General features: G+C 49.4%; 2 protein-coding genes across 8 annotated transcripts; one reads left to right on the top strand and one right to left on the bottom strand.

The window, feature by feature from the left end:
• The first annotated feature begins 49 nt into the window (after window positions 1-49).
• LOC121460737 (transmembrane protein 198-like) lies at window positions 50-5,027 on the top strand. 6 transcript variants are annotated; one of them, XM_041671296.1, is made up of 6 exons: window positions 50-445; window positions 553-861; window positions 1,024-1,149; window positions 2,025-2,278; window positions 2,752-3,333; window positions 3,714-5,027. In XM_041671296.1, exons 4-6 carry the CDS (start codon window positions 2,104-2,106, stop codon window positions 3,923-3,925), a joined length of 969 nt encoding a protein of 322 aa, XP_041527230.1. In that variant the 5' UTR covers window positions 50-445; window positions 553-861; window positions 1,024-1,149; window positions 2,025-2,103; the 3' UTR covers window positions 3,926-5,027. The 6 variants fall into 6 exon arrangements, with proteins under 6 accessions (XP_041527230.1, XP_041527212.1, XP_041527222.1 ...); XM_041671247.1 differs by having other exon boundaries at window positions 54-445; window positions 3,711-5,027; XM_041671258.1 differs by having other exon boundaries at window positions 54-445; window positions 997-1,149; window positions 3,711-5,027.
• A 936-nt stretch (window positions 5,028-5,963) lies between these two features.
• On the bottom strand, window positions 5,964-14,942 carry Mmp19 (matrix metallopeptidase 19). Of its 2 annotated transcripts, none has more exons than XM_041672969.1 (9): window positions 14,805-14,942; window positions 14,097-14,182; window positions 10,864-10,994; window positions 10,468-10,683; window positions 9,502-9,747; window positions 8,819-8,944; window positions 7,376-7,540; window positions 7,103-7,230; window positions 5,964-6,950 (listed from the first exon to the last, which is right to left on the bottom strand). In XM_041672969.1, the coding sequence occupies exons 3-9, from the start codon at window positions 10,952-10,954 to the stop codon at window positions 6,552-6,554; spliced, it is 1,371 nt and encodes a 456-aa protein (XP_041528903.1). In that variant the 5' UTR covers window positions 10,955-10,994; window positions 14,097-14,182; window positions 14,805-14,942; the 3' UTR covers window positions 5,964-6,551. The 2 variants fall into 2 exon arrangements, with proteins under 2 accessions (XP_041528903.1, XP_041528893.1); XM_041672959.1 differs by having other exon boundaries at window positions 14,619-14,860.
• Window positions 14,943-19,984: the final 5,042 nt, after the last annotated feature.

Genomic DNA, 19,984 nt, shown 5'->3' with positions numbered 1-19,984 from the left:
GGCGGCGCTAGAGCGTCCTGGCCCCGCCTCTTAAAGTGCCCTCGACCGCCTTGCGGGCCACACGGGTCGCGCGGCGGCGAGTGAGCGGCCAAGGTCCGCTGAGGCCTGCGGCTGTGTTCCTTGTCCCTGCTGAAACTGGAAGATGAAGGGCAGCCGCCGGTGCACACATAGTCTGTGGCTTGCAGACAGCCAGAGTACGCAGGGGAGTCAGCTCCCTCTGCGAGCCCAGACCCGGCCAGAGAGGAAGCGAAGTGTGCGTTCCGGACTGGCTCGCCCCTTGACTACACGCGACACTCCTCTCCCGGACACGGCCGGCGAGCTCCCCTGCCGCTGATCCACCCCCTGGGGACGAGGCGCACGGGCCGGACCAGGACTCCGGAGCGAGGCTCCGCGGGGCTTAGAACCCCGCGCTCATCTGCATGCTGCTTTGCATCTCATTTACATAGTAAGGTTTGGGTTGACGCCCGCACGCGCCCCCACCCCTACGCAGACCCTTGTGGATCCTCTGCACACACTCCTGAAGCCTTACAGTTCTGTCATTGTCCCTGCCAGGCCCGTCTTGCTACGCAAGTTTTTTTTACCCATGAACACCCCCCACCACCACCACCACCAGCACTGGCAAAAAACCCTTCCCCGGATCCGACCACCCGGTTCTCCTGAAGACAATACTCCAATTCTCTGGAAAGTGGGAGAAACCAAGCTGGACTTGGGGGTGGAATGGGACTCCATTGGGACTTTGAAAACGTCAAATTGTCGATTAATCTCCTCAGCATTCAGACACCTTCTATCTTAGTCTTGGTGGGAGTCCCAAAACTCTCCGTTGCTTGGTTAGGGGGGCGTCCCTGGTCCTGGATTAGGAAGGTAGGTAGCCTGAGTTCCCCCACACACAGGGGAGGATTGAGGGGGCCCGCCCCGTGATGTCATTCCCCCCCCCAAAACACACACCCTGTCTCCTTCCTCCACACACACCCCTACCCCCAAGCTACTTGCATTTAGCTCACAGGATTTGGCTCGGACTTGCAGGCGGTTAAGGAGCACCGAGCACAGGGGACCTGGCCAACAGCCACCCCTACGCCTAGGACCTGGGGCTGGGATGAAGCTGGAGGTGTAAGCAGTCCCACCCCTTGCTCTCCTCAACCCTGGAGGGTGGTGAGTAGTGAACCCCCTCCCTAACCTCTCCTTGTTTAGGGTCCCATATTCTTAAGCGATTGAGAAGAGCCCCACGAGTTCTCCAGTCCAGCCCTTAGCCTGGGACTTCAGTATCCAAAAGACAGCAAAAGGAAAGTTTATCTGCATCACCCTGCTCCCACGGGGAGCTTGCCAATGCCAGCCTCTCCTCAGTGATCCCTCAGGATCAGAATTCAAATCCCATTGGCACCCCGGGCATGCCAGGATGAGAGGGTGGGTGGAACAATTCCCATGCGTGTCTGAGGCGAATAGCAAGTGGATACCAGGTTGGGCGATGTCGGTGAGACAGGCGCCTGCTTATTCCATGTAGGGCCATGGGATTTGGACTGGCTGTATTCAGCTTTCCCCCAACCCCATCTCTGCCTAAAGCCAAGACTTCAAAATCTTGACAGGGTAACTGGGTGACTCTTAATTCCTTATCTGAAACTCTTAACTCTATCCCCTTGCTTCCTTGAGGGTTGCATTTAGATCACAGGGTTTGGGCTCCAACTTACAGTTTAGGGAGCAACAAGCACAGTGGCTGGGATGGGGGGGGTGCCTGCAGCCAATGGACACCCCATGTCTAGGACCTCTGGGCTGGGATGAAGCTGGGGTCTAAGCAGCTCTCCTCAGCCCTGGAGGGTGGTGAGCAGTAGTAATCCTGGGACCCTAAGATGACTCATTCTCCCTCTTCCTTCCTCTCCCTGTTTTAGTAACCCTGTCCTGTCCGATGCAGCAGGGGTTTGGTATTGCATCCTAAGTGCAGATGAGGGGAGTTGCTTTTTAGTTAGACAGGTCACATTTCCAAAGAAATGGAGGTACAGAGTCCTCACGTCACGGTTTGTGTTCTCTTCCAGGTGTTCCATCCCCCGCCCCATAGTTATGGATGGATGAGAGAAGCTGACCTTCCGCTCTGGGACCATCTTCCCTTGTACCATGGAGAAAGCCTTGTTGCCGCTGACCATAACTTCTGACCCAAGACCCTTCAATCAACAACTCCCCGAGCCTCCGGACCTGAGATGTGCCTTGGAACCCCAGGACGGCCTTGAACTGGCGCCTGCTCTTGTGTGCGCGCTTTGCTGCTGCTTTGGGATCATCTACTGCTGCTTCGGTGAGGGCAGGGCCTGGGGGGCAGCCCCCGAGACTGTTGTCCTCCAGAATAATGCCAACTTTCTTCCCTGTTCCGGCCACTCCACCTCCTCTGTCAGAGTTTTCCATACTGCCTCTGGTCTCTGTTATCTGCCTTTCTTTTGTCTCCTACCGCAAAATCCCATTCCCAGTTGTCCTCCCCACCAGAGATTTCAACTTTCCTCAAAGTCTGAGTCAGTCTGTGGTGATTTGACATTGTCCTTTCTTCTCTGCTCAATGTCATTCCACCTCCTGCTTTCTCCACCTATCCCCTCCGCTTCTGAGTGTCCTTATTCAATGCTGGGCTTGTCCTTCTCTTTCCCTTGCCTGGAGGTCCCCATGGCATGCTGTTTCTGGCTTCTACGCCTTTGATTAGCTGTTCCTTTCCCAACACAGCAGACCCATCCCTGTAGGACCCCCTTTCTGCCTCTCAACGCCTCCTGCCTCCCTTCCCAGGCTACCGCTGCTTCAAGGCCGTGATGTTTCTCTCGGGTCTGCTGTCAGGAGCTCTGGTGATCTTCCTCCTGTGCCACAAGGAGCGAGTGTTGGAGACACAGTTGAGCCTGGAGGTGAGCGCAGGCATCGCGCTGGGCATCGGACTCCTCTGCGGCCTGGTCACCATGCTGGTTCGCAGCGTCGGGCTCTTTCTGACTGGTCTGCTGCTAGGTCTGACCCTAGGTGCTGGAACCTTGTTGGGCACAGAATCCATCTACCAGCCACATTCAGCCTGGGTGCCGATCGGTGGACTAATGGGGCTGGCACTGCTGGGAGCCCTGCTCACACTCCGGTGGCCACGCCCGTTCACGGTGCTGGGTACCGCCCTCCTAGGCGCTGCTGTGCTGGTGGCCTGTGCTGACTACTTCTTGGAAGGGCTGGCACTGGGCACTCGGCTGAGCGAACGCCTGCAGGCGCTTCCAGAATTGCTTCCTCTTTGCTGGTATAGCTGGGTCTTACTGGGGACCTGGCCAATCTTGGGGGCTCTTGGGACACTGGCCCAGTGGAAACTCATGGCTGAGGAACGCGGAAGCCACACCAATGGTGAGTTAGTGCTGTGGTACAAAAGCAGCCAACGTGCCCCTACTGCTATCCCTGATTCCGACACATGAGGGGAAGGGAGAAGATGGAGAGATGAGGATGGGGGAGGATTCCCATGTCAAACAGGGCAGGCACTAAAGGAAAGCTAGAGTTGAAACAGCCAAAGGAAGTCTGGGTAGAATAAGAAGAAAGCTCCCCAAGAGATGCAGGAAGAGTAAGTTAGGACTCTTCCGAGAGGGTAGAGGAACCCAGAGAGGGGAGGAGGAACGTGTAGAGGAAATTTAGTGACTAAAGGGAAGGCCAAGTCGACCTCTGTGGAGTGTAATTCTGTTTGGACTTGGTAAAAAAGCCCCCTTGAATCTGTATTGCCTCCTCCCCAGCAGTGGTCTTGAGCCACCAGAGAAGGCATCTCCAGCTCCTTCGGATCCATCAGCAAGAGGCTAAGTGGCATCGGAACCCTTCTGGAGTGGGACTGTATGAAGGCAGCTATCGAAGTCAACTTTCCCCCAATATCCGGAGCCCTGGTGACAGTCTGGCTCCAGTGAGTGGGAGGGTGAGGTACCCTGGGGAAGATGGGTCAGAGGGCATACAGTGATGGCCAGCGTGAGCTTAGGGTCTGACCCAGAACCCCCTTCTACTCTCTCTGGCCTGTGTCCACTCAGCGTTATCTCCAGAGTCTCCGTGAGGCCACGGGTCCCCGCACTGTCCTGGACCTGGGTTCTGGCTGCAGTCCCACTGTCCTCTGTCCATCTTCTCATTCCGCCCAGACCTGAGCCTAAGCCTCTGGTGATGCCGCTACCCGAGTGAGGGCAGGAGATTGCTACGTGGATAAGGCCTGTGCCCACGGGACCCACACAGAGTTCCCTACGTCTTGGACTTGGAGATAGTCTCTATCCCCAGACTAACCCTTTTAAAAGCGGGCAGAGAGAATTCTTGCAAAGATGGGGGAGAGCAATACAGCACCTACCTCTGTCAGTGGTCACGGTGCCCTGGTCCCTAGAGACACTGGCTCCAAACCAAGGAGATTTACCCAAAACAGCTTTAAAAAAAAAATTCCTATAGTGCTGAGACAGAACCTAGAGTGTTGTTCAGAGTAGACGAGCATTCTACCACTGAACTGCAACCATTCCCAAATATCCATTTAAACGTCCCGGTGTGCCTTGCTGTGGTAAAATACAGGGCTGTGTTGTAGGACCAGTAGAAAACCGAGGAGCCCCTGAGGCATGTCACAGTTTTTTGGTAGGGAAAATGGCACAGAAGTACTCTAAGATCCCCCAGCTCCCGGGTTCCTTAGGGGTACCCGGACTTCTGGTTGGCCTTTCTCAGTGGACCCCATAGTCTTGAGTCCCCTCTACCTCAGGGGAATGCAATCCTCCATGGTGCTTTCTCCTCTCTCTTCAACGAGGGGAGACCACAGAATCTGCCTCAGCTCCCCTCTCCAAGAGCTGGCTCCTTCTCCAAGAAGAGAGCATTGGCTCGCATGCCTAATTCTTGCCTTTTTGCTCAGAGAAACCTGGGCTTCAGGGCTGCGCGGTAGTCAAGTGCCTTCTGCCTCCACTTACCCATCCTAACGCTCCCTCCTCTGAGTCTCCTGAGCAAGGTCTTTCCTGGTTTCCCAAACAGTATGAAGGAAGACACATCCCTCCCCCAGCAGCAAATCTGTAATGGGGGGGGGGGAGAACAAGGGAACATGGGAATAAAATGGCTTTGAAAATTCAACTGGGGAGCTGGACCTCTCCCATAGCTTTTTACTTTCTTTACATGGCAAAGCAAAGGTGATCAGGATGTCCCTAAAGATCTGCTGTGGCACCTTTATCATCTGTCACACTATGTATACGATGTACGTATACACATGATACACATATGCACCCAGACAGCTCAGCTCTCAGGAACACGAAGTTAGCCTTTATTAAATACAAATGTGTCAGACTCCATCAGTATGACATATAACATTTCACATATAACATTTCATCTAACATAACAACCCTATAACATTGAGATTGACCTTATTTTGTTAATAGAGAATCCAAGGTTTTCCAAGGTTTTTTTTTGTTTGTTTCTTTCGAGACAAGGTTTTTCTGTAGCTTTGGAGCCTGTCCTGGAACTAACTCTTGTAGACCAGGCTGGCCTCGAACTCACAGACCTGCCTGCCTCTACCTCCCAATTGCTAAGATTAAAGGCGTGTGCCTGGTCAAATTTAAAAAGATAAAATAAAAAAATAAAGACATGCGCCACCACCGCCCAGCCTCCCAAGGTTAATTAACTTGCTGAAAGTCACAGGTAGCTCGAGGACCCCAGAGCCCTTGCTCAGTTTACTGACTGTGCCGTTTCTTGCACTTGACGTTGGCAGAACGGAACCCAGGTGTCCAGTAGATCAGCTGTTGCCTCCTGTCAGCTAAAGACCCAACTAACAGCCAGGTATCGCAGCACATGCCCTAAATCTGGAGAGATGGCTCAGTGGTTAAGAGCACTGACTGCTCTTCCACAGGACTGGGGTTCAATTCCCCGCACCCACATGGCAGTTCACCACTGTCTGTAACCCCAGTTCCAGAAGATCTGACACCTTCACACAGAAATACATGTAGGCAAAACATCAGTGCACACAAAACAAAACAAATTTTAAAAGAAGACAAAACAAAAAACACTAGCCAGGCATGGTGGCACATGCCTTTAATCCCAGCACTCCAGAGGCAGAGGCAGGTGAATCTCTGTGAGTTCAAGGCCAGTCTGGTCTACACAGAGTGTTTCAGGATAGCCATAGCCAGTGTTATGTAGAGAGAGACCCTGTCCAAAAACAACAGCGAAAGAAAAAAAAAAGTGCCTGGTTGATAATTTCCTTCCAATAAAAAATAGTTGAGAGCCGGGCGTTGGTGGTGCACGCCTTTAATCCCAGCAATCGGGAGGCAGAGGCAGGTGGATCTCTGTGAGTTCGAGGCCAGCCTGGTCTACAAGAGCTAGTTCCAGGACAGGAACCAAAAGCCACGGAGAAACCCTGTCTCGAAAAATCCAAAAAATAAAAAAAAATAAAAAATAGATGACACATTTGAAAGAGCTATGTGACAAGGAGAAATGGGAACTGGGGACTGACTCAGAATTCAGGGGCACCCTCTAGGAGCACAAGAAAGTGGTATCCAGAATTAGAACATTTGGGCCATGCGGCCCATAGCCCGGGCCAATGCTGTAACATCCACACCGTCCTAATGAGCAGATACTGATTAGTCCTAGGCCCCTTGCAGGGTGACGTTAGTGGGGGATGAAAGCGTGACAGAGTCCGTAGCTGAGGGAATCATGTCCAAGATTGAGTCCGTGGTTGACGGAGTGGTATCCAAGATTGTGTCTGTGGTTGAGGGAGGAATATCCCCAGTTAACGAGCTCGTGTCCGGAGTCTGAGGATTGCAGTGCATCCAGTGTGTGATGTTTCTGGGATAACCCTTTGCCACACGAAGCTGCTGGTTAAGCCGCCAATACTGTTTGCCCTTGAAGAAGTACACTTGGCCATCTTGCCAGCTCATCGCTGCCGAGGGTTGGTCTGGCACTCCAGTAAACAATTCCTTGATTGGTTTGGGGTAGCGGCTGAAGTCTGTTCTGGTCAGCTCGTCCCATTGCCAGTAACCTGAGCCCTAATTTGGGGTGGGTGGGAGGAAGAGAATGAGAGAGCTTAGGGACCCCAGAGGCTGATCCAAACTTCAGAAGGTGCCCCTTTAAGGGTAAGACTTCACCCCTCAGTATGAGGTAGCCTGACCCTCCTCAGAAGAGATTATCCTGACTTTACCTTAAAAAGGAACACCTTCTGATTAACAGGCCAATAGAGTGCTGCATCCAGGTTGGGTTCTACCCTGTTGAATTTCATGGGAAAGCCAGGAGACATCTTGAAGCCCACATATCGCCACACCTTGTTTCCTGAGAACGGTCAAAGGAAGAACAAGCTGTGTCATCAGGTCATTTTGGTCCCTCTCCCGCCCTCTCGAAAGCATCTCCACACCTCCTCCATTTGTAGCTTTGTAACGCCCAGGCCCTCAGGTAAAGACCTAAGTGCCCCACTTACCCTTGAAGAAATGAATCCATCCTGTTCTAGGAGAGTAGACAGCAGCATCTAAGTTTCCAGGGAGCCCCTCCCAAAGAGCAGACACGCGGAACAAGGGGCCTGGCCCTGAATCTGTTACAGTCCACACATAGTCCCCCTTGAAAGCATAGGTCTTCCCGCGAGGTCCTAAGAGCAGAAACATTTTGACACTTTAAAAGACAATGAACTTCTATTGGGATCTCACCAAGGCCAGCTGGCCTAGGTCTGAAAAAACATGGGATAAATCCGGACTAGCTGAACATAGCGGACAATGAGGAATACTGAGAATTCAAGAACAATTGCAGTGGGTTTTTGATCCTACTGCACGTACTGGCTTTGTGGGAGCCTAGGCAGTTTGGATGCTCACCTTACGAGACCTGGATAGAGGTGGGCAGTCCTTGGGCTTCCCACAGGTCAGGGAACCCTGATTGCTCTTCGAGCAGATGAGGGAGGGGGAATTGATCGGGGGAGGGGGAGGGAAATGGGAAGCGGTTGTGGGGACGAGGCAGAAATCCTTAATAAATAAATAAATTTAAAAAAAAAAAAAAAAAAAAAAAAAAAATAAATAAATAAAAGACAATGAACGACTCAGGAGCATCTCAGTGCTTCCTTACTGGCCCCCGATGGGCTCGTCAAAAATTCACTCAACTTGAAAAGGGCAGAGAAGGAAGACACGGTGCTGAGCCTCTCCTTTGTTGGCCACAGCCCTCCAGTCAGCCAGTTCTTCCTAGTACCTAGTACCCCATTCCAGGTTGCCTGAAAATCTTACCACTAGGTGCAAAGCCCTCTCTGACAGGCATTGCAGCTGATTCCATCTTGCTATGTTTCCACATGGTTTTGGGTTTTGTTTTGTTTTTTGAGACAGGGTTTCTCTGTGTAACAGTCCTGGCTGTCCTGAAACTCCCTCTGTAGACCAGGCTGGCCTCAAACTCCCAGAGATCCACCTGCCTCTACCTCCTGAGTGCTGGGATTAAAGGTATGCACCACCGCCGCCCACCTCCACATGTATTTTTATAAGGCGGCAACCATGGTAAATGCTTATCCAGCCCTCTTTGTGGAGGGGGATGTTTTTGTTTGTTTTTATTTTTTGTGTTGTTTGGGGGTTCAAAACAGGTTTCTCTGTGTAGTCCTGGCTATCCTGGGATTGGCTCTGTAGACCAGGCTGGCCTCAAACTCCGAGATCCACCTGCCTGCCTCCTGAGTACTGGGATTAAAGGCACAGACCACCACTGCAGCTACCCAGCCCTCTTTTGACTCCCAGTGCTCCCACTCCATGCTAGACATCTTCCCTGGTCACCAACCGTTCCCTGGGGTCCAACCCCCAATGTTCCTGCTTTGGTCCCATGTCATCCCCATCTGACCAAGCCTTGGAGTCAGTCGACTGCCCCCATTGCCTGTCAACAGTCTGTTCGGGAAGGGCCTCACCCAGCATCGTGGCATCCAGTTCAGTGCTGCAGGGGGTTGGCATGGGACTGGGTTTTGTGGTCACTGGTGACACAGTGGAAATCTCAATCTCTTCCTTCTCATCCTCTGTCTCTGGACTCTTCTTGCCTGCAAAGTGAAGTAAGGCACCATAGGGAAAGAAGTCCAAACAAACACCCAAGTCTACCGTAAGCTCTGCGCAATGACCCCAGAGAGAGGGAAAGGGGAATTCTAAGGCGTTTCCCTCAGTGGTCAGCAATATACAGGAGACAGCTTAGTTTTGAGAAGCCCCAGAGAAGCAAGTTCCCTGGAATATACATCTTCGAGAATAGGGTTGCCAGGTGGTGGCGCACACCTTTAAACCCAGCACTAGAGGCAGGTGGGTCTCCATGAGTCTGAGTCCAGCCTGGACTACACAGCAAGTCCCAGGACAGCCAGAGCTACAAAATCAAGACCCTGTCTCAAAACAACAAACAACAACAGCAACAAATTAGGATGTGACGGGGAGAAAGGCCAGGAAGGAAAAACAGACAAAAGAGTCAAAAATAGAGACAGTATTTGAGGACGAATAGCTTGAAGAACTGGACAGAGGAAGAGAAGGGAAATAAAGCCATTTCACTCCGTGAAAGCGAGTATTGTCTCCCTGAGCCTAGAGAGCCATTAGTCAGACTGACTCTCATGCTCACCATAGAGAGCCTGGATCCCTGCCACATCATCTGGGTGCAGCCTGAAGTAGGGCTGGTAGCCAGCATAGACGGGAGCCATGAGTGCCTGAGTGTATCGGGAGTGCCCAAGACCCAAGGCATGACCCACTTCATGGGCTGCGATGATGCGCAGGTTCACTCCTTGGTAGGTCCCCTCAGTCCAGAATTCATCTTTGTCAAAGTGTACACTGCCAAGTTCTGGGATGTCGGCATGGGCCAGGACCTTTCCTGGAGAACGGTAAAGGCAGACAGTAATGTGAGCGCCCACGACAACAGAGCACCGTTTGCTGGCTATCTACTTGAGCTACTTTCAAGTGTGACAATGCATCTGTAATCACAGCACTTGGAAGGTGGACATGGGAGGATCAGAAGCTCAAGATCAGCCTCAGCTACGTAGTGGGGTTGATGTCAATCTGGTCTACACAAAATGCAGGACACAGCGCCATAGCGAGCTTAGGTGCTTCTTTCGGATTTCCCAGTCGTTACTCAGGGAAACCCAATACAAAATTTCCACCTCAGTGACCCAGTCCCCTCTCAGGGTGAGGATTCAGAGGGGAATGAAAGTCAGGTGTAAAATTGAAAGAGGAGACTTAATAAGGGCCCGGCTGGGTGAGAACCAGCTTCTCTGGGGTGGTCAGAGTACAGGGCATCATTGGGCAGAACTGATAACCTGAACCTTAAGATCTCAGAGTCACTGGCTCAAGGAGATGGTTCACTGGTGAGGTTTGTTAAGAGTTAAGAACCAGTGCCTAGGGGGCTGGAGAAATGGCTCAGAGGGTAAGAGCACTAGTTGCTCTTCCAGAGGTCCCGAGTTCAATTCCCAGCAACCACATGGTGGCTCACAACCATCAATAATGAGACCTGGTGCCTTCCTTGCCAGCAGTACATTGTATGATTAATAAATAAAAAATTAAAAAAATCAAAAAAAAAAAAAGAACCAGTGCCTACCAGGCCCATCAAAGGTGTTGGAGCAGTATGGGCTTTGGCGGCCATGGAAGGAGAGGCGGATATCCGCCGAACCAGCCTTCACCTCCCTAAAGGTCAGGGGGGCCACGTTGCTCCAGTACGTAAAGGCTTGATGCAGGGCGGCCCGGGCTCTGGAGGGTGAGAGTGTGGAAGGCAGGTTCAAGATGCGGAATGTTAAGTGCTTCTTTCTCCAGCGACCTGGTTAAGGGACCAGAAAGTAAGTTAGAGACACAGCCAGGAGAACCACTCAGGGTGAGGGTACTCGCTGCACTCCTTAGCAGGTTACTTAGTAAGTATCGAACACTCCAGGCTGTCCCGATGCCACCCACACTCAGAGCCAGGGCGCCTTCTCCTTCCCTTCCCAGGCTCAGTCCTCACCCAGAAGCAGGTATTTAAGAGTCTTCTGGTTGAAGGGATCCTCCAGACCACAGCGGGGCTGCTTCATACGGGCCCTTGTGCCATCATCCATCCGGCCTGAAACTGGCAGGTCGGATGCTTCTTGGAAAGCTCTAGAAAGAGAGAGAGAGCTGGCGGTGGTGGCAAAGGCTTTTAATCCCAGCACTCGGAAGGCAGAGGCAGGCGGATCTCTGTGAGCTCGAGGCCAGCCTGGTCTAGAAGAGCTAGTTCCAGGACAGGCTCCAAAGCTACAGAGAAGCCCTGTCTCAAAACAACAAAAAAAGAAAGAGAGAGAGAGAGAGAGAGAGAGAGAGAGAGAGAGAGAGAGAGAGAGATTCATGCAGGTGGGTGGATCTGGAATAGCTGGAAATTGGGGATAGATCTTTGGCCTCCTGGTTCCCAAAGTAGTGATAAAGAAAAGACTAACACAAAGTCTTTAAAGCTGAAAGGGCACTCCAGTCTCTAGTGCTCATAACTGGGGCTTTGTCTTCTAGTCTGTAGAAATGGGGCACCCCAACTTCTCTGCATTTTCAGGATCTTTTGAGGAAGACTGGCCTGAAGTACAGCCTTCCTCCCTCTTTCCTCGCTCTCTGATCTAGCAGATCACTCCCTGGCCACCCTCTGGGAGTCACCCTGTGCTGCCATCTGAGGTCCTACCCACTTCAGCCGGTCAGGGTAGCCAGTAGCCTGCACCGGGGCAACCTCATCCACCTATGACCTGGCATAGGACCATAAAGAAAAAGAATACCATAATAAAAATTAGCAGAATATAAAGAAACACAGAATAGAAATAATTAATTAAACATCAGTGTTTTTCCTGCATGTATGTAAGTATACCACATGTGTGTACTGCCTACAGAAGTCAGAAAAGAGCATTGGATCCCCTTGGAGTAGTAGATGGTTGTGAGCTGCGGTGTGGGTGCTAGGAACCAAACCTGGGTCCTCCACGAGAGCAGCCAGTGACCTTAACCACTGAGCCATCTCTCCAGCCTTGTTTTGCTTTGTTTTTTGAGGCAAGGACTGGCTAGGTATGCAAGATGGCTCATCCTGTGATCCCAGCACTGTCAAGGATGAAGCAGGAGGATCAGGAGGTCAAGGTCATCCTCACTAGGCTACGTGAGACCCTGTCTCAAAAAATCAAAACCGGGAGCTGGAGAGATGGCTCAGCAGTTAAGAGAATTTGTTCAGAGCATCCAGGTTCAATTCCAAGCACCAACATGGTGGTTCCCAACCATCCTTAACTCCAGGTGGTGGTGGTGTGGCGGGGGGAGGTCTGGCACCCTCTCCTGACCAGCGTGGGCACCAAGCATGCACACAGCACACATACATACTTGCATAAATAAAATAACTAAACTTTAAGAATTACATCCAGCACTCGGGACACAGAGGCAGATGGATCTCTGTGAGTTCGAGGCCAGCCTGGTCTACAAGAGCCAGTTCCAGTGTGATAGCTCAGTGGGTAAAGGGCTTACCGCCAAGCCTGACTGCATAAACTCAATCCCTAGGATCCACAAGTGAAGGAGAGAGCTGACTCCAAATTCTCTTCTGATCTCCAAATATGTCCCATAGGACATGTGCACACACCCACCCATAAATAAATAAATAAATGCAATAAGAAACTTTAAATCAAGCAACCCTAACTAAACTCAGTGGTTTACAAAGAAACTTTGTTGGAGGAAGAGACTTAGGAGGAATGGAAGGGAAATGAGAGAGGGTAATGGGTTGAAAATGCCCAATGCACACAAACAATACACACACACATGCACACATGCATATGCGCACGTGAACATATGAACACATGAACACACGAACACACACATGCATGCACGCATACATGCATATATACGTGAAATTATCAAAAATCATTTTAAAATGTAAGGACAAGACGCCTAGCTCAGCTCATACGAGTGACTGTATCATAACAGAGGCTGAGGCAGCAAGATTACCAGGAGCTCCAAGTCAATCTGAACTGCAGTGTGAGACCCAGCTCAAAAAGTAATAATAAAAATCAAAAACAAAGACTCATCGTGTGGTCCAGGCTAGCCTCCAGTCTTTGGCTAAAATGTTTGTTCTTGGCCAGGCAGTGGTGGCACATGCCTTTAATCCCAGCACTTGGGAGGCAGACACAGGTGAATCTCTGTGAGTTGGAGGCCAGCGTGGTCTACAGAGCAAGTTTAAGAACAGGCTCCAAAGCTACAGAGAAATCCTGTCTTAAAAAACAAACAAACAAACAAAAATCAAACCAAAACAAAATATACATGTATTGTTCTTAACTGGGTGGTGATGGCACACACCTTTAATGCCAGCACTCGGGAGGCAGAAGCAGGAAGATCTCTATGAGTTTGAGGCCAGCCTGATCTATACAGCCACTTCCAGGACAGCTGGGGCTACCCAGAGGGATCCTCTCTCTGGGGGAAGGAAAAAAAAGATTTCATTCTTTTGTATGTTTCTATATGAGTAAGTGTTGTTTACATATGTTCAGGTGTCCAAGGAAGCCAGAGAGGGCATCAGCTCTCCTAGAACTGGAGTCACAGGAGACTGAGCTTCCTGATGTTGGTGGTGGTCCTCTGGAAGAGCAGCAAGCACTCCTAACTGCTGAGCCACCTTCCAGGATGACATCTTCCCTTCTCCCTTTTTAAGGTAGTGTCTCACCATGTAGCCCTAGTTTGCCTAGAACTCTCTATGTAGTCCAGGCTAGCCTCAGACTCGCAGAGATCTGCCTGCCTCTGTCTCGAGTGCTGGGATTCTGGGGCTAGAGGCATGGCCCATCACACCTAACTAGTCTCCAGCTTTTAATGCTTTGCCTCTCCGGGGCTGAGATCAGAGCTGTGTGCCAGGGGGCTGGAGAGATGGCTCAGAGGTTAAGAGCATTGCCTGCTCTTCCAAAGGTCCTGAGTTCAATTCCCAGCAACCACATGGTGGCTCACAACCATCTGTAATGAGGTCTGGTGCCCTCTTCTGGCCTTCAGGCATACACACAGACAGAATATTGTATACATAATAAATAAATAAATATTAAAAAAAGAATAATTTAAAAAAAAAAAAAAAACAGAGCTGTGTGCCACCACACCTGACCGCTTCTCCACCTCACCTCACATTCCACCATCCTGTGTAACATTACCATCCTGCAGACCCATGCTGTGGATTAGAGTACAGCAGAGGCGGGCCTGGGGAGAGGGGAAAACTTGACACACTTCGTGACCTTAGAGCCTCACCTTAGGGCCTCTGTGATATCTTCTAGACTGAAGTCATCAGCTCCTTCTAGAGGCTTCTGTAGATATCCATACTGCAACAGATAATCCTATAATGGCATAAAGGTTAAAAGAGGGTTAGTCTCAGGGTAAATCTTCCAAGTGACCTAATAGAAGCTGAGCATGGTGACTCATGCCTTAAATGCCAGCACTTGGGAAGCAGAAGCAAGCAGATGTCTGTGAGTTCAAGGCCAGCCTGGTCTACATAGTGAGTTCCAGTCCAGGCAGGGCTCCTTAGTGGAATCTTTCTTAAACAAACAATTCAAATGACCTAACAGACCCATCAGGAGAGAAGGGGACAGATATGGAAGGACTAAAAGAATGCTGAGGGGCCTCAGATGGAACAGGGAAAAGAGCAGGAGGTGGGTAACATAGATCAGGATACAGAGCACATGGGGAGAGGCAGGTAACTTGTAGGGCAAGAGGGATACCTAGAGAAGATTATAGATGGGTAATCCCTGTCATTCCCATGGCCAGAGGACTCACCAAGACTGCCTCCTTCTCTGTTGGCCCCAGAGCCCGGCCTGAGACTGTCAGGGCAAGTAGAAAGCTCAGCCACAACTGTTGCCAGTCCATGGTGCCAGCAGACAAGAGCTCCAGAGGCTGCCTGGGCCCTCTGACCTGAGACTTCTGGGAGCCTGGAGGAGCGGGGGCTAGGCAGGGGACTCTTACCTCCAGGTCTTCTCTGTCAGCCTCTGGTCCTCTTTATAAACCTTCAACTGGGGAGAGCAGTGGGAGGTGACTCAGCCCAGAAAGATGTTGCAACTCCCTTAACTCCTGCCCTACCAAAGGACAGAAGCCAAAAGAGCCCCTAACATCGCCTCCCCCAGAGCCCTCTGCTGGAGACCACGTGACTTTCAGTACCTCTCTGGTCACTGGGTCTGTCTCCTGGTGTGGTGAAAGCCAGGTCTCTAGAGAGACTAGGATAGGACCAGGGCTGCCCCCTAGAGTTGGACATTCCGGCTCAGGGATTTGGAGCCAGCAAATCTCTCAGTCTCACGTGTCCCTTTGCAAGGAAAAATCAATAAGCAGGAAGAGGCAGGGGACAACAGAGGTGGCATGAATTCCAGATGAAGGGGTCAAAGGTGAGATCTGCTTCTTTGGTTTTGCTGTTGTTTAATACAGCAATCTCTCTACTTATCCCTGGCTGTCCAGGAACTCCCTATGCAGACCAGGCTGGCCTGGTACTCAGGGAGCCACCTTGGCCAACTTTGAGATCTGTTTCTTTGCGACTAAAATCAAGTTAAGCCAGAATCTAGCTAGCTTTGTGGTCCAGGCTGACCTTGACCTCTGACCTTGACCTCTATGACAAAGCTTCTTAAACATTTTCCATTTGTGACTCTTTTTGTTAAATAAAAAAAAAAACTTTTATCAGATATATTGGTTGTAAAATAGGTATTACAGGGACTGAAGACCTGGCTCAGCAGTTAAGAGAGCTTGCTGCTCTTGCAGAGAGACCCCAAGTTCTGCTCCCACCACCAAGGCCACCCCCACAAGACTGCACACAAATGGCATTGCACAAACACATGAATTTTCTTTGGTTTTTTTTTTTGTTTTGTTTTATTTTGATTTGTTTTCAAGACAGGGTTTCCCTGTGTAGCCTGGCTTTCCCAAAACTCACTCTGTAAACCAGGCTGGCCTCTAACTCAAATTCAGAGATTCCCCTGCCTCTGCCTCCCGAGTACTGGGATTAAAGGCGTGAGCCACCATCACCCAGTTCAAAAAATAAATCTTAAACTGGGAGATGGTGTCATGTTCCTTTAACCCCAGCACCGAGGAGGCAGGGGGAGTCTCTGTAAGTTCAAGGACAGCCTGGTCCACAGAGCAAGTTCCAGGGTAGCTAGGGCTATGCGAAGAAACCCTGTCTCAAAAAACCAAATAAATAAATCTGAAAATAGGTATACAACTAAAACATTTACTGAAAATAAATCATAAATACTATTATTTTAGAACAGCTATTTTATTATTTGGTGTGCATATAATGTTTACTATTTATTAAAGACAAAAGCAGAACTGGGAAGATGGTTCAGCTGGTATGCTTTCTACACAAGTAGAAAACTTGAATTAGGGCCGGGCGGTGGTGGCGCACGCCTTTAATCCCAGCACTCGGGAGGCAGAGGCAGGCGGATCTCTGTGAGTTCGAGACCAGCCTGGTCTACAAGAGCTAGTTCCAGGACAGGCTCCAAAACCACAGAGAAACTCTGTCTCGAAAAACCAAAAAAAAAAAAGAAAGAAAGAAAGAAAACTTGAATTAGGAGCCTAGTCCCCACCTCAGAGTCAGGCATGACTGTTCAAATCTGTAACCCCAGTGCTGGGAGGCAGTGGAGGTAGATGAACCCTTGGAGATCACTGGACATTCAGTTCAACAGAGATATGGAGTTCCAGGTTAGTGAGACCCTGCCTTAAAGAACAAAAGTAGGGTACAGAGCTAACAAGACGGCTCAGTGAGCAAAGACATTGCTGCCACGCCTGATGCTCTGAGTTCAGTTCCTGAGGTCCACATGGTGGAAGGAGAAAACTGATTTTTTTTTTTGAGACAGGGCTTCTCTGTAGCTTTGGAGCCTGTCCTGGAACTAGCTTTTGTAGACCAGGCTGGCCTCGAACTCACAGAGAACTGCCTGCCTCTGTCTCCCAAGTGCTGGGATTAAAGGCATGAGCCACCACGGCCTAGAGAGAAAACTGATTCTTAGATATTGTCCTTTGACTTTCACACATGAACACTATCTCCTCCACACATGTGATGGCATGAACACTATCCCCTCCACACATGTGATGGCATGAACACTATCTCCTCCACACATGTGATGGCATGAACACTATCTCCTCCACACATGTGATGGCATGAACACCATTTCATCCACACATGTGATGGCATGAACACTATCTCCTCCACACATGTGATGGCATGAACACTATCTCCTCCACACATGTGATGGCATGAACACTATCTCCTCCACACATGTGATGGCATGAACACTATCTCCTCCACACATGTGATGGCATGAACACTATCTCCTCCACACATGTGATGGCATGAACACCATTTCATCCACACATGTGATGGCATGAACACTATCTCCTCCACACATGTGATGGCATGAACACTATCTCCTCCACACATGTGATGGCATGAACACTATCTCCTCCACACATGTGATGGCATGAACACTATCTCCTCCACACATGTGATGGCATGAACACTATCTCCTCCACACATGTGATGGCATGAACACTATCTCCTCTATACACATGTGATGGCATGAACACTATCTCCTCTATACACATGTGATGGCATGAACACTATCTCCTCCACACATGTGATGGCATGAACACTATCTCCTCTATACACATGTGATGGCATGAACACTATCTCCTCCACACATGTGATGGCATGAACACTATCTCCTCCACACATGTGATGGCATGAACACTATCTCCTCTATACACATGTGATGGCATGAACACTATCCCCTCCACACATGAACACTATCCCCTTCCACACATTTGATGGCATGAACACTATCCCCTCCACACATGTGCAATGGCATGAATACTATCTCCTCTACACACATACACACTAAATAATAAATATAATTTTTAAAATTAAGGTGAGCCAGGCAGAGTAGCACATGGATTTCTGAGAAGCCAGCCTAGTCTATGTTGCAAGTTCCAGGACAGCTAGGGCTACCGATTCCCTCTAAACAGTGGAAATATATAGAAGACACCTGATATAAACCCCTCATATAAGAGAATGCACCATGACATCCTGCCATGAATGAAAGCAAATTTACATATTCATAAGAGAGATGTATTTGTTTTTGCAAAAGTAATTGTCTTCACTGATGTTTGGTAAGTGCACCTTCAGTCTTTTTCAATAGATGGATTTTTCTTCCATGTGGGTTTTTTAATCTTTTAATATTATTTTATGTGTGTGGGTGTTTGGTCTGATTGTATGTCATGCACCATGTGCATATAATGCCCACAGAAGGCACTGGATCTCCTAGGAACTAGAGTTACGGAGGATTGTAAACCACCTGTGATTTAAGGGGCATGTGTCCAGGTCCTCTGAAAGTGCCAAATCCTAGCCACTAGACCACCAGGGACACCCCACGTCCTCCGAAAGAACAAACAACACTCTTCATTTTATTTTGTTTTTTTTTTGAGACAAGGTTTCTCTTGGTGCGGGACTACACCCACATTCGCAAAAAACAGATATGGATATTTTCCTTTGTTTAAAAAAAAAGAGGGGGAAATGGTGCAGGACAATTCTGTATTCTGTCAATTATGTTTTAAATAAACGCTGATTGACCAGTAACCAGACAGGAAGTAGAGGCGGGGTAATGAGAACAGGAGTATTCTGGGAAGAAGGAAGCTCTTTTCACAGTCCTGTCCAGACACCGAAGAAGCAAGATGTGACCTGTCCTGCTGAAAAAGGTACCGAGCCATGTGGCTAGTATATATTAGGATAATAGGCTAATATGGATTGTAAGAGTTAATAAGAAGCCTGAGCTAATGGGCCAATCAGTTTACAGCTAATGCAGACTCTCTGTGTGATTCTTTGGGGCTAAATGGCAGAGGGACCTGGGCAGGACAGAAACCCCAACAAGCAGGTCCTCATGTTACATTCTCTGTGTACCTTTGTAACCCTTTCTGGAACTCGTTCTGTAGACCAGGCTGGCCTCGAACTCACAGAGATCCGTCTGCCTCTGCCTCCCAAGTGCTGGGATAGAAGGCAAGTGCTACTACCAGCATGCAGGGGCGTTGCAGGTGTAACAACACACAGAAGTGTGTGTGCCGTCTGTTCAGAGCCAAGGCTGCAGTGAAGTACGCTTTGAATCCATCACACGCTTGATTTGGTGGGTTATTGTATGTTCAGAGACCTTTGTTGCTACGTTCTTTTGTTTTGTTTTGTTTGTTTCTTTTGTTTTGTTGTGTTGTGTTTTTCTCCTGTTGCTAAGTTTTTAATGACTTGTGCTTCCACTTGTGTGACTGGGAGTTGTGAAATATAGTTTAAGAACTACTGCAGGTAACGATGGTGCTTGTGCTTAATCCCAGCACTCCGGAAGTAGAGGCAGGTGGATCTCTAAATTAGAGGCCAGCCTGGTCTATAGAGAGGTTTCCAGGACGGCCAGGGCTATGCTGAGAAATCTTTTCTCAGGGTTGGGGTGAGGGGATGCTTATGCTGAGCATTTAATTAAACTAGACTCGGGAAGAGGGTAACAAAGGCACAGAGAATGGCCCCCTGCTGCCCTCAGAGAGTCCTGAAATAATCTGAGGCACCAGGAAGAGGAGTTAAAGGAAGATCAAAAGTCAAGGCCATCCTTAATTATGTAAGAAGTTCTAGGCCAGCTTCGGCTATGAAACCCTGTCTCAATTTTTTTTTTTTTTAAATTTTCGAGACAGGGTTTCTCTGTAGCTTTTGGTTCCTGTCCTGGAACTAGCTCTTGTAGACCAGGCTGGCCTCGAACTCACCGCCCGGCGTGTCTCAAATTTTTTAAATAAATAATTAGAAGCTATATGTCTTATTACTGTGAAGTAAGAATTATTCCAGTCTTTGGGGTATGGGGGCACATGGTGGCACATGCCTTTAATTCCAATACTAAGGAGGCAGAAGTGGGAGGATCTGTTTGAGTTTGAGGCCTCTTGGTCTACAGAGCAAGTTCAAGGCCAGCCAGGGCTATGTAGAGAGACCCTGTCTGTTCTAAAGGAGGTGAAGGAGGAAAGAGAGAGAGGAAGGAAGGAAGGAAGGAAGGAAAGAAAGAAAGAGTGAAGGAAACTGTAGAGATGACTCAGTGGTTAATAGCATTGACTATTCTCTCAGAGGACCCAGGTTTGAGTCCCAGTACCACAGG

The sequence above is a fragment of the Microtus oregoni genome, unplaced genomic scaffold (genome assembly GCF_018167655.1).
Source record: "Microtus oregoni isolate MIOR12 unplaced genomic scaffold, Mior012 000001F_ref0000356, whole genome shotgun sequence".
Classification (NCBI taxonomy): domain Eukaryota; kingdom Metazoa; phylum Chordata; class Mammalia; order Rodentia; family Cricetidae; genus Microtus; species Microtus oregoni.
This window is presented reverse-complemented; position numbering and strand designations above follow the sequence as displayed.